At 40.5% G+C, this 14,429-nt stretch overlaps 1 protein-coding gene across 12 annotated transcripts in view; it reads left to right on the plus strand.

Moving 5' to 3' along the window:
- PALS1 (protein associated with LIN7 1, MAGUK family member) overlaps nucleotides 1-14,429 on the plus strand; it is a 146,348-nt gene that overhangs the window by 99,712 nt on the left and 32,207 nt on the right. For all 12 annotated transcript variants that reach the window (XM_037900262.2, XM_037900259.2, XM_037900263.2 and 9 more), the window contains 4 exons: nucleotides 1,477-1,554; nucleotides 4,373-4,519; nucleotides 5,194-5,355; nucleotides 9,296-9,373. In XM_037900262.2, coding sequence (XP_037756190.1) covers nucleotides 1,477-1,554; nucleotides 4,373-4,519; nucleotides 5,194-5,355; nucleotides 9,296-9,373 — 465 coding nt within the window. The remainder of the gene's footprint in view (nucleotides 1-1,476; nucleotides 1,555-4,372; nucleotides 4,520-5,193; nucleotides 5,356-9,295; nucleotides 9,374-14,429) is intronic.

A 14,429-nucleotide genomic window follows, 5' to 3' on the forward strand; every position in this document is an offset into this window, starting at 1 on the left:
AATCGCACAGAGCTGAACCAGGAAGGAAAGCCTCTTTCATGCCCTGTCTAAACTCTCTCTGAAACTCTCCTCTTAAGTAATTCTGTTAGCGGCTCTCATGTACACCTAACAAATTACTTTTTATACCAAGTACCCTGCTTAGCTCAGCTCTGCATCTCACTACCATGGAGAATTAACTACTTGGAGACTTTAAACAGCGAGGCTGATCAAAGCTCCAAGGACGCAGCCATGTGGCCCTTACCATGGGACCAGATATGAGAGAGGAGCTCCTAGCACTGCTGCAGGTGCTCTTCATAATCAAATATTGCACTAGAACTTCCTGGGACCTTCAGTTGTTTTGCTGGACCAATCATCTTTCTCTTTTCCCTTTTCTTAGCACTTCTGGGTATCAGACCCTCTACCACCACCTTCTGATAAGTCATCAGCAAGAGTGGAGGATGAAAAAATATCCCAAAAGTTGAAAGAGAGCAGTCTTTTGATCCTAAAAGGGGGGAAGGCTCTTGTAATGACATTTCAGTCACTTTCGCCTGACTTTTCAAGGTCATCAGTGCTTCTGAACCCATATATTTTTATTTTCTCAGAGGAGGATGAGACTAGGAATAAGAGCCATGGAGGGAACCCCCTTCAGCCTCCTCACCAGATAAGGGCGTCCTTTCTGCTTTGTCTTTCCCTCTGAGCAATGGCAGGTCAGGACCTGGTAGTCAGGATGGCATGAGATTTTACATCTTCTTTTGACAGCTTTCCCAAGTAAATCCTGTAAGCTTTTTGACATCCTGAATTGCAGAAGAAAAGGGCACCCCACCCTGTCGAGGGATTTTTCAGAGCCAGACAAGGAAGTCTGATGACTCTATCAGGGTCTGAGGGAAGGTTTTGACATGGTCTGTTGAAACCCTGCATTAGAATCACTGTCTTTCTGCTGCCGGTGGAAACAGCAATTTGAACAAAGTGAGACCATCATCCACTCCTAGGAAAAAGAAGTCTAAGCAGTTTAATACATTAATAATCTGGAATTATCTGTAATTTATGAGTCACCCAGATGACATTTTAGAAATGTCTGTAATGGTATGCTGTTGTTTGGTAAATAGGCTACCTTTTGTGGGGATGTGTTCATTTATAGTTTTTTAATGACTGCCCTCCTTTTACAGATCTTAATCTTTTATTCATTCCCTATAGTAGCCTAGTCCATCAGTAGTCTCCGCTCATGTCACTCTAATGTACTGGATAACAGCCTAGATAGAGAAGCACAGTTCTGATTTGACGTATTAGAATAGTTCATGTATTCTCATTGCATAAATGTCTTATTTCTTAAGAGTTTTTTATAAATATATTGAGGCAGAGTAATAAATATACAAATTTGCTTTGTTTCTCTTAGTAAAATAGCTAATTACATTTAGTTTTCTTTCTTCAAGATACCTTTAGTCAGAGCTAAATTAGCCAACTGTACAAAGCAGATTTTCACTGTTTGGTCTCTTTTAGGTACAGTGTGTTTTGAAACCCAGTCACCAGAAAGATGGGCAAGAGCTTAGCGCTTTGCTGAATGCCCCTCACATTCAGGTAAAACTAGACAAAGCTGGTACTGTGCAATCTACACTATGTAGATTTTTAAAATGTTTTTATGTATTTTATTTCTTGCAAACACCGTAAAAACACCGGTTTGAAACTTGTTTCTTGAGGCTAAAAACTGAGTGTTCCTCGAATATATGGAAAATCTCCACGTGATTGAAAAATGAAAACTTAATGTGTTTTACGGGTGACAAAATTGTAACTTCTTGCTACTAATGACATTTACTATTGAAATGCGCACTTGGGGTTCAGTGCCAGCCACCAGTCTTCAGGTGTACTTAGTTGCATACCTAATAAGCCAACCTTCAGTGTTTATGCAAAAGGCAGAAGATTGACTTTAAACATAACCATTGGAAGAGTAAAGCTGCACTGGGTGCATGGGTATATAATACAGTATTTTCCTCTACATTGTTGCCTGAAAACTCAATCAGAATTGGGGCTCCATGGTGCTAGGCACTGTATAAACACATAGGAAGACAGACTTTTGCCCCATACAGCATGCTATCCAAACAAGGGAAGGGAAAAAAATGGTGTGGCATACAAAGTGAACAGGGAGATAAAGGCTTATGGGGGAGGGAGAGTGAGACTGACAGAGGACCTGTGATGGGAAATAGCTAAGATAAGTTATGGGCAAACAGGCATTCATCAAATGCCTGATAATGACCAGAGTTCAGATGGATTTAAAAAAAAGGGGGGGGGGTAGTTTGCTGCTATTGGTGGCGTTGAGGTGCTGTGGAAGTATTAACTGGATGGGGGGCCCTGGCTGAGTGTAATCATGCCCTGCCGCTTCTGGCTGTTTTGGGGGAATATTTGCTGTTCCTTTGGGCTGACTGCTGGAGCTTGGAGGCTCTGGAGTGGGGTCTTTTTATTGGGAAAGTATTCTTTTTCCTTCCCAACTCTTCCCTCCCTCCCCCTAAAAAAAGTGTTCTGGGAGTGTGGAGGAGTCTGAAACCATAGGTATAAATTCCAGCATATATTACTACTGTACAAACAAGAATTGACAGCTAGTGAAATTTACAGTTGTCGGTTACAGAAGAATGTGATTAATGTGCATTGCTTGCAACTTATAAGTAAAATAGCTTCTACTACATTTCTTGGCAAAGATTTAATAGCTGAGTGCTACGGTGAGGTCTCTTTTTACTAAAACTTCATTACATTTAAAAAAATATATATTTAATAATATACTCTGAACAAAGCCCTGTTTACTCTGACAAGCTGCACTTAAATTTTGTGGCAGAGTCAACTAATTTCTGCAGTGCTTTAATGGAAATAATCAAAATACAGTGACAGCTTCAAATATTAAAACTGGAGGTTTTGTATTTAATTATATATGAAAATGAATATAAGCAGTACAGCAGCCCCTGTGTTTGTTAAACTGATTTTGTCATTAGATTTTATCAGTGTATGTTCAGTAAGCTACAGATTGACAAGGTTGTCATCTTTAGGTTTCAGAGTTAACGTGAAGTAAAATGGGGTATTGAGACCCCTCAGAGCCATTGATTCAGACTGTCAGCAAACTCAGGAGGACAACACTAGATTAGTTTACATTCACTTCATGTTTTCCAGGTTATCGTTGCAATCGTCTCTCAAAACTGGGTGACTGGGCAACAAAATGGCAGATGAAATTCAATGTAGATAAATGCAAAGTAATGCACGCTGGAAAACATAATCCCAACTATACATATAAATTAGCTGTTACCACGCAAGAAAGAGATCTTGGAGTCGTCATGGATAGTTCTTTGAAAACATCCACTTAGTGTGCGGTGGCAGTTAAAAAAGCTAACAGAATGTTGAGAATTATTAGGAAAGGGAATCAATAAGAAGACAGAAAATACCATATTGCCTCTATATAAATCCATGGTATGCCCACATCTTGAAAACTGTGTGCAGATGTGGATGCACCATCTCAAAAAAAGATATATTGGAAAAGGTTCAGAAAAGGGCAACAAAAATTATTAGGGGTATGGAACAGCTTCCATCTGAGGAGAGATTAATAAAACTGGGACTTTACAGCTTGGAAAAGAGACAACTGGGGGGATATGATAGAGGTCTATAAAACCATGGCTGGTGTGGAGAAAGTAAATAAGGAAGTGTTATTTACACCTCATAACACAAGAACTAAAAATAAAAGTAATAGTCAGCAGGTTTAAAACAAACAAAAAAGGAAGTATTTCTTCACACAGTGCACAGTCAACCTGTGGAACTCTTTGCCCAAAGGTGTGTGAAGGCCAAGATTGTAACAGGCTTGAAAAAAGAGCTAGATAAGTTCATGGAGGATAGGTCCATCAATGGCTATTAGCCAGGATGGGCTGGGATGCAAAACCATGCTCTTAAGTGTCCATAGCTTATGTCTTCCAGAAGTTGGGAATGGGCAACAGGACATGAATCACTGTTCTGTTCATTCCCTCTGAAGCACCTGGCATTGGCCACTGTCAGAAGACAGGATACTGGGCTAGATGGACCATTGGTCTGACCCAGTATGGCCCTTCTTATGTTCTTAATCATAAAGACTAGAATATTAGCTTTTTAAAAACTAAGATTCTGAAGCACACTTTCGCAGCAAGGGTGAATTCTGCAGCTGTGGAATATATCTGGCTCTCACTATGAATTAGTATAATTAAAACTTAACTATGCTGTTGTGATAGAGATCTTTAGGATTTTTTAATTTGTTTACTAGATAATTTGCACAATTCTCTAACTTGCAATGGATATCCTAGTTAGTACAAATTAGTGAATTTCTGTTGTGCTTCATGTAGGTATGAAAGGCATGATTTCCTTAAACTGTATTGTCTGTTTTGTTTAACACTAGGCACTTCTATTAGCTCATGATAAGGTTGCAGAGCAAGAAATGCAGCCAGAGCCAGTGACAAATGAAAAGGTTTATGAGAACTTTGGCCTGTATGGAGGGGAGACAGTTAAAATAGTTCGCATTGAGAAGGCTCGAGATATTCCATTGGTAAGTATTGTTACTCTGACAGCAGATCCCTTGCTCTGGAAGAAAATGAGGCTTGAACTGTCCAATTTACTTTTGTTCTTCCAGACTCCCTGGTGGGGGAAGTTGTCCTAATAGTAGTGTTCAAACCCCCCCCCCCCTTTTTTTTTTTAATTATTGAGAGAGAGGTGTTCTCTTTATAGGTGAAGTAGGGGACACAATTATATATTAATTTATTCTAATACTGAAACCTAAGTTGCTGCCATTTAGAGCAAAGTCAGTAGTACATCTGTTGAAAAGTCAATGGGTTTGAAAGAAGGCCTTCCTAAAGAAGGCAGTATCTCAGGGCTTGCTGAAACTGAGTTTTAATCCTTACTGTTCCAACAACTGCATTTTTTACCTTTCTTATGTTCTGTTTTTCACGTTCTACATAAACATATTTGGAAAAAAGTTGTTTAAAACATTTCTGTCATAATATACAACTCAAATTTAATCACTGTTGAGCAGATTAGAAGTTCCTGTTTCTGCTTTAAGAACTGAATATCTGTTTTTAAGTCAAAGCTTTGGATGTGTTCATCTAAGTTTGTTTTTCATTTGTAGTATATGAAATTTTATCCACTGGTTTAAAATATATGCAGTATATATCCCTGAGTTTCATATTTGTTTTACGTTCAGATTATCTATTTGCAATTGTATAGGGTGCTACAGTGCGCAATGAAATGGATTCTGTCATCATTAGTCGAATAGTGAAAGGGGGTGCTGCAGAGAAGAGTGGGTTATTACATGAAGGGGATGAAGTTCTGGAAATTAATGGCATTGAGATTCGTGGAAAAGATGTTAATGAAGTTTTTGATTTGTTGGTAAGTGGTTCCTTCTTTCCCCACCCTCCCCAGGAATATTTGCTGTCTGACCTTTTCAGGTTGCCAATATTTTTTTTTTTTTTTTTTTTTTTTTTTTAAAGGAGTTGGATCCAAACATCATAATTATAATTTTAATTAGTTAACTTTAAGAAATGTATTTTGTTTTTGATAATGTTGTTAGACCTAGAGAATTTTTTCACATCTGGTCTTTTGGCAAGTCTGACAAAGCAGTGTTTTAAGAGGTATGAAAATAGTTGTCTGAAGAAAGTAGTCCTTCAAATTCTCCAGATCTTGATGGTCATCTTCATTAGGTTTCTATTCTCAGAAGTCCAAGCACTCAGTAAACCAGGCTCACCTACATAAGAGGAGTCTGTGGTCTTTCTCTTCAGCATTACCCACTTCAGCCTCAAATGGTTCTGCCTCTAAGGGGTGTGATAGCATGCCATACTAGACTTGATTAAGACCAGTCTTTTGTGTCCTTCCTTCCTTCAAGGATCATTTTTTGTTTCAGTTTTTGTCAGCAATGATATTTTTAATTTCTTTGTCACAGTAATCTCAGAAGTGTCTTGTAATGATGTGAGAAAATTCAATAGATCAATTAGATGGAAGTGTGATTTTGAAGCTGATTGGTATCCTCTTAACTTCATTCAAGGTGGTTAAAATGTTCAGTATCACTTTTATTAATATGGCAGCTGAAAAGATTTTTGAAACTGGAGGATAATCACCTTAGTAACTTGGGATAAGTTAAAAGTCCACTTAGAATTTATTTGCATACTGGCACAGAAGCCGATCAAATGTGCCCCTCTCAGCCATTCACTAGGCTGCTGTGAAGGGACCCAAAACCATGGCCCTAGGTGCTTTAAGCCTGTGGAGCTAAATGAATCCGAGCCATACCCCAGTGTGTGGGGTCCTTAGGCACATTCCAGAGCACAGACCTTCGGTCTGGTACCCCCTCCTGAGAGCTGGAACCTATTGTCTAGCTGCCTATCCCCCTGAACAAATAGTGGCCCATCAGATTCTCCTGAAACTTTAACACACCCTCTCCCAGAATCCCACCAAAGATTTTGAGCCTTCTGAGTTGGGTTACTATTTACTCTGTCAGGGGCCCTGCAGTAGGTGCAGTTTCCTTACCATCCCAGGGCATCATTTGAGCAGGGTTCAGAACTATCAAATCCATCTGCTGCAGGGCATTCCTTGGGTTCCTGAAACATGGGTACTTACTTCCTAATCTCACCTCCTCTGACCTTGGTCCAACTGTTCTTTTTCTTCCTCCTGCTCCAACTTCCTGTGTATTTCAAAGCAACATCGTTAACATTAAATATTCCCCATTGTCCCTGGTCTGGGGAAGACATGGTACAATCTTGCCAGTTCATGGTGATACACATACAGAGGTTTTCCTGGAGACAGCAATTTAATGATACATTTCGTAATATCATTTTGTAAGATGTATAGACAAAACTCCAAAATCATCACACCTGCCAGTATCGGAGTGAAGGATTCTAGCTTCCCCTACAAGAGAAGACTGCTTCAGTTATAGATGGAGCTGGTAACTATGTCTATAGTTACAATGGACACTGTTAGGCAATCTTAAGTCCCTGTTATAACTGTTTAGGCTGTAACTTTCAGCCTGAACCTCGTCTGCCTCTACCTGAATCTTTTTTTTCCGAAAGTTTCAGCTAAAACTGTTCAGCTCTTTGAGAGAGAATTTAGGGAATTTGTCCAAGTTTAAAAAAAATCTTACAACCATTTGATTCAAAATATCTTAAACATCCATACTTTTGTAGCAGGGACTTGAAATTTGTTGGGGGTGGGGCTCAAGCTAGGGATGTAATTTGCCCTCCCTGCAAAATCTGTCCAAATTTAGCCTCTGAAAAATCAGTTTGTATGTGCTTAATAGAGGTTTATAAGACTTTGGCAGTATTGTGTTCTGAAGATTGTCTGCGAAGAACTTACTCCAGGAGTGGGCAAACTTTCTGGCCCGAGGGCCACATCTGGGTGGGGAAATTCCATGCAGGGCCATGAATGTAGGCCTGGGGGAGGGAGTGCGGGGTGTAGGAAGGGGTGCGGTGTGCAGGAAGGGGCTCAGGGCAAGGGATTGGGGCGCAGGAGGGGTGCGGGGTGTACAAGGGGGCTCAGGGCAGGGGTTTGGGGTGCAGGAGGGGTGCAGGGTATGGCAGGGGGTCGGGGTGCGGGAGGGGGCTGGGGTGCGGGGTGTGGGCTCGGCCCAGCGCCACTTACCTGGAGCGGCTCCGAGGTGGCAGCGGCACGCAGCAGGGCTAAGACAGGCTCCCTGCCTGCCCTGGCCCCGCGCCGCTCCTGGAGATGGCTGGCACCACATCCCTGCAACCCCTGGAGGAGGAGGCAGAGGGCTCCATGCACTGCCCTTGCCTGCGGGTACCTCCCCCCCAAAGCCCCCATTGGCCGCAGTTCCCTGTTCCTGGCCAATGGGAGCTGCGGGGGAGGCGATGCCTGGAGGCGAGGGCAGTGCATGGAGCCCTCTGCCACCCCTCCCCCAGGGGCCGCAGGGACTTGGTGCCAGCTGCTTACAGCAGCAGCGTGGGGCGGCAATCCTGCATGCCGGATCCAAAGCCCTGATGGGCAGGATCCAGCCCACTGGCCATAGTTTGCCCACCCCTGACTTACTCCATACTGACATAGCTCCTACCAGGTAGAATCATATAATGGAAGATGGAGTGTAGTATTGTGTAACTAAAGACTATATAGTATTATTACACACACACACACGGCTCAAGTTAGGGTTATATGGGCAACCTTAATGCTAGGATTTCTTAACTTTTGAGTGCTTGACTTCGCAACCTTTTAACATAATCTTATGTATAATAATTTTCTGGTGTTTTTAACTCTAAAATGCTTTACAATCATTCAGCAGCTAATCCATGCAACAGAAGATAAATTTGTTATCCTCGTTTTACAAAAGGCCATACAACAAATCAATGTAATTTAGGATAGAATTCAGGAATTCCTGGTTCTAAGTCCCGTGAAAGGGTCAGCTGACCTCTTTCTGTATAAATGAGCTGTACACACTCCATGCACTGCTTTCATAAGACCTGATTGTGCAAACATAATTGTGTAGTGCTTGCTGCACCATATAAATCAGGTTCTAAGAACCCCATTGTGCAATCATTTACACACACACTTTATTTTAAGCACTGTGAGTTGACTTGTCAGTCAGGAGAACTACGTGGTGTGTAAATTGAAGTGTATGTGTAAGTCTTTACAGGATTGGGATTTTAAGTATGTGAGCTTTTTAGGGCAAGGACTTCGCTGACTTTCTTTATAGGACTGAGCACAATATCTGTGGTTAGCAATTAAATATTTTAGCTGTTAGTGATATAATTTCTATGGATGATGATTTTGTGCCTTGACGTGAGGAAAATACTGTAAATTTGTTTATGTACATTTTGGCAATGTTTCAGTATAAGCAAGCACTCTCTTTACACTTGTAATTAGAAACACTGTTTTATAACTGAAAGAAATTTGAGTTCACCATGAACATTTTCATCTTTGTTTTAGCTCCTATATTTCTTTTCCAGTATTGACTGACTTCTTAACAACTCAGAAGAGAGTGGCAGAATTGTAATCCTTGTAGTTCTCTAATTTCCCCATCTTTTCTCAGTAAAGTTGTATAGAGAAAATAATTTGTACAACCAAGCTTTCTAGGCTTCCATCATCTGGAGATCAGCATCAAGCTCTTTAGTCTTTCCTACTGTGTCACTTTTCTCTAGGAATGTATGTATATTGGGATTATTATAAATCTTAACCCACATAGTGATATAATGATGCATTTGATTATAGGGCCTGGATTTTCTTGGAATTTGTATTGCATTTTGAAAACAGTAAATGTTGTTTATTGAAATCCCTAATTCAAATAGTCAAGTATTTGTGCTGTAGATTACTGGAATCTTGTTTTTTGTTACAGGCTGACATGCATGGCACTCTGACGTTTGTGCTGATACCCAGTCAACAGAGCAAGCCGCCTCCTGCCAAGGAGACAGTTGTAAGTGAAATTTATGTTAATCTTACAACCGTTGTTTTTCACCCAGTGCTTACAAAGGTCTTTTGTGGGTCATTTTACAGGACGAAACAAAAGAAATTGATTTAGACCTCAAAGATTTGAGTAACACTGCTGAAAATAATCACAGGTGACTGCCTGGAGCAGTGGTTCTCAAGCAGGGGTCCGTGTACCCCTGCAGATACACAGAGATCTTCCAGGGAGTACATCAACTCATCTGGATATTTGCCTAGTTTTATAACAGGCTACATAAAAAGCACTAGCAAAGTCAGTACAAACTAAAATTTCATATAGACAAAATGAGAAAGTAAGTAATTTTTCAGTAAATAAGTGCGCTGTGACACTTTTGTATTTTTGTCTGATTTTGTAAGCAAGTAGTTTTTGAGTGAGGTGAAACTTGGGGGTACGCAAGACAAATCAGACTCCTGAAAAGTTGTCTGGAAAGGTTGAGAACCATTGGCCTTGGCAATTCCACCAAAATGTGATCATTTGTGCTCAGTTTATGGCCTTGTCTGTGCTTGCAGCAATGTGTAGAGTATATGTGACTACACACCACAGTGAAAGACTTTAGTGGGGGGGAGGCAGTGGAGTCTTTCATTGAGGCAGCAAAAGGCTCCAGCAGCTCCCTGTCGCTGGAGTCTTTTACTGCAACAGGGAGGCAGCAGGACCCTTCACTGCTAAAAACAGTGTAGACATGGGAGGCCCTGCTTGGGCATGCAGAGAGCTATGCAGGCTATATTCACTAGAGTTCTGGCATGTCTGTACTTTACTCACATAAGCAGTGTCTCACCATCTACTCTGCTGTTTATACGTGTGCTAGCTGGGCATCCAGTGTCTGTACTCTACATGCTGCTGCTGCAAATGTTGACCTACCCTATATAGCATTGCTTACTGTCAGTCACTAAACATGTACAAGTAAGAAATGCTAAATCTAGAGCTGCTTGCACTTCTGAAATGTTCTGAAGTTCTATTTTTTTTTTCTTTTGAGAATATCCATTTCTCCATTACAGATAGGGGGTGGAATTAAAAAGTGGTGGGTTGTGCCTTAACTTGCAAAACTTATCTGGAAAAAAAAGCAGTGAATTGAAGATCTTTCTAAAATGTTTGTTTCTAGCTAACAGTGTCTTGAGTTATCTTTAACTTGGACTATAGCAGCTTACGTAAAGCGTTATGCAACATTTATTCAAAGATGAACAAAACCTTTAAATTACAGTAACATGGTGGGAGACTGATAAGCAAGCATCACTTATAATGAAACCTCATCTATAATTCAGTAAAAATGGGTTTCAGAGTAGCAGCCGTGTTAGTCTGTAGCCGCAAAAAGAAAAGGGTTACTTTTGGCACCTTAGAGACTAACAAATTTATTTGAGCGTAAGCTTTCGTGAGCTACAGCTCACTTCATCAGATGCAGTGAGCTGGAGCTCACGAAAGCTTATGCTCAGATAAATTTGTTAGTCTCTAAGGTGCCACAAGTACTCCTTTTCTTTCAGTAAAAATGAAATCTCTGTTACCTTTAATGCATTCCTATGGAGTTGTACTACTTTTAAAATGAAACACAGATCTAGATACAAGGAATTTTGGTCATCTGACGCTGACCAATCAGAATAGTTAATACTGCATTCACTACTCTTTATGTGCCTGTAGGTTTTTTGCTGTCATTGAAGGTCAGTAAAAGTAACCTGAGACCTGTAATTATCTCCTTAATCCAGTTTAAATTTCCAAAATATTAGAAAAACGTCTTTCTGGGGGCTGAGCAGAAAAATGACAAAGAATAAAAAGGTGGTGGTGTTTTTTTTTTTTAAAGATCAGAGAGAGCTTGTGAAATCATAAATAAATGATTAATAATCTGTAAATTTGGCACTGATGTGACCACTACTGGACTACTGTATCCACAAATCAAGAAGGATGTCGATAAACTGGAGAGGGTTCAGACAAGAGCCACAAGAATTACTAAAAGATTGGAAAACATGCTATAAACTGATAGTGAGCGATTCAGTGAGCTCAGTCTATTTAGCTTTACAAAGAGAAGGTTAAGGGGTGACTTAATCATGTAAGTACCAGGAGGGGGAACAAAAATTGGATAGTGGGCTGTTCAATCTAGCAGAAAAAAGTATAGTAAGACACAATGGCTAGAAGTTGAGGCTAGATAAATTCAGACAGGAAACAAGGTAAAAAAAAAAAAATTAACACTTATCAACCATTGGCACAATTTACCAAGGATTGTGGTGGATTCTCCATCACTGGCAATTTTTAAATCAAGTTGGATGTTTTTCAAAAAGGAATTAATTCACAGAAGTCCTATGGCCTGTGGTATGCAGGAAACTAGATGATCACAGTGGTCCCTTCTGGCTTTATAATTTATAATCTGTCAATTTGTTTCTTACATATAGCCACCATTGTGTTGAAAACTGTAATTCAGACAGTAATAAAACTCTGGTACTAATGAAGTGATCTCTTCCCCAGAAACCTTATTTGACTATAAGCAAATTCTACTGCACATACAATACTGCCTCTAAGAATTTTCTTTACCTTCATAAAAATAGGCAATTAACTGCATTTTCACATTCTGTAAAAGGAGTGTGTGTTCTCAGTTCTCCTCACCAATCTTTTCAGCATGTATGGAACTACTGTGTGTGTTCTGTGACTATAATTCCTATTTAAATTATTACGTAGTGAAAAACAGTTGTATAATGGAAGATGGCTTCTGCAGTGTGAAGTGAGATTTTTTTGTTTTGCCACATACCTGTGACTAATAGCACTTTGGTAAACTCCCTTAATTAGATAGTTAGTATTTTCTAAAGTCCATAGTCTATCACAGTGAACTTTCAAACTGTTGCAGCTTGGAGACAAGGTCAGACCCGTCAACCTTCCTGGCAGTGACTATGCCCCTCCTCTGACAAGCCAGCTAGTTTCATTTTTGCCTTCACAGAAGCGGGTGCATGGTTCCAGGCCTCCCTGTTTTCAGACCTTTTTTTAAAAAGACTTTTTTCCTGTTTAAGGAACTAATTTGGCTACAAATTCTCAAATTGTATTCCAGAATTACCTCTTTTTGGCAAAGGGAATAGATTCCTTCCTTCCCAAAGATACTATAGCAGTTGGAACCCCTGTTTACCTATATAGAATGCAGCATGGTGGGGAAAGCAGAAATGTGTGCCTCTCGTATCCATCTTCAACTGTCTTGGTGGGGAGTTTTGCCTTGTCTGTAGGCTGGATCTAGGCTTTTCACAAGTTTAGTGCTCCTTAGCACAAATCTAACAGAATTCCCATAGCACAGTAGTTTTTGGCACTAGAGAGGAATAGCAGTGTCATGCACTACCCGTGACGGACTACATATACCTCTGCCTATGCCAGTTCCTTCTTGAGCACACCTAGAGAAGAAACTTCCTGCTGTGATTAGTCTTGTGTGGCTATTAGAGGATCAGGCATATCTTTTATACTTGTTAGCTAAATTCCTTATTAATTTGGGTTTTGTGCTCTGTGACACCTAGCTCTGTGCTGCAGTACATTTTCCAGTGCTTCGGGCTGTCTGCTTAGGGGGCCTCGGTGTTCGGTTGCTGTAATATTAGTGATTTGGTGCATTTATTCTTGGCACACCTTTTCAGCACACTTAATTTCAATTCTCTACCACCTTGCGTATCCTGGATTTTACTCATCCATGCTTTAGCCTACTTCGCCTTATCACATATTCCTTATGTGACTACTGCACCTGGCTCAACCAGGCCTGTGTGGCCAGTGGCAGCTGTAGAAGGCCTTTGCCCTGGTTGATTTTCCTCCAAAGAGAATTACCAGGAACTCAGAGAAATTATCCATTATGGTGTAGACTTTGCCTTATGTCAGATGTGAGCATCCTGTAATGCAGGATATGGCTGCAAAGGCTGCTACTTTGAGTGGATTCCTTCAGCTTGGCTGCAGACATCTAATTTCCAGCAGAAGAAATTCAAGGACCTGCTATATGCCAAAGGGAACCTGTTTGGGAAGCAGATGCAAGCCTCTTTACAGAGGGGAAAAATAACATGCATACTAGTGTCTTGGACCTGTTTCATGGCCCTAATTTAAAAGATGCAAAAGAAAAGTTTTTCTTCTTATAAGCCATCTACAACTGATTTCAAAGGATCCCAGCTCCAGGGTGGTCAGCCTCAACAGCTGCAGAAGCTGACTGGTTCTAAGCCCAGTTCGTACAAGCAGCAAAAGCTGTAGGGTTCCAGAATGTGTACCATATGTGCTACTTTCAGCATCCTGCCAGGATATCCTTGCTTGGAGCAAACTTAAAAGCTTTTTACACTTAGTCAGCCCTGGCCACCTTGGACACATGGTGCAAACTCAGTTCGGTGAAGCAACTAAATCAGGATTTCAGAAATACTTCCAGATTGTCAGTGCCCAAGAATTCTCTCTCTCTTCTCAGTGTCAGGAAAAAATGCTGCAGGAAATCCAGTCCCTCCTGGCAAAGACAGTCATCAGTTTGTGCCACTTCGTGAAAAAGGAAATGGATTTTATGCTAGGTACTTCCTGATGAGCAAAAAAGCCAGGAGGACCCTGACCCTTCCAGGATCTCAAGGAATTAAATCAGTATCTGGTCAGAGAAAAAAATCTGAGCTAAGGGAGTTGTATAGGCTTTGTGATAAAGAGTGCTAACACAAGAATCAGAGTCCAGTGTAATGATGTCTTCAGAGAAGCAGAACTACAGATAAGTAGTCGTCCCTTTTAGCCAAAATTAAGTAGCAAAACTAGGAATTTGCATTTAAAAGTACCACCAAAACCCCTGTGTGTGTCTCCATTAACTTCGTTAACTGGATTGAACTATTTCACCTCAGTGTTTTTGGCGCATAGTCATTTGTATGAAAGGATTTTCATGCCTTCATCTTCAGTTTCTAACCTTCCCCCAAATTGGTAGAGCTGTATTTTCCCCACCATTTTACATATGTTAGTAGTGCCGTCCATACCTGCATACAAGAGACTGACTCAAATATTGAAATTGCAACTTGTCACAGATTTTGTTTCACAGCCAAAGAGAGAGAATGTTTTAGGGGATATGAATCCTTGG

Source organism: Chelonia mydas, chromosome 6 (genome assembly GCF_015237465.2).
Source record: "Chelonia mydas isolate rCheMyd1 chromosome 6, rCheMyd1.pri.v2, whole genome shotgun sequence".
In the NCBI taxonomy this organism is placed as follows: Eukaryota; Metazoa; Chordata; order Testudines; family Cheloniidae; genus Chelonia; species Chelonia mydas.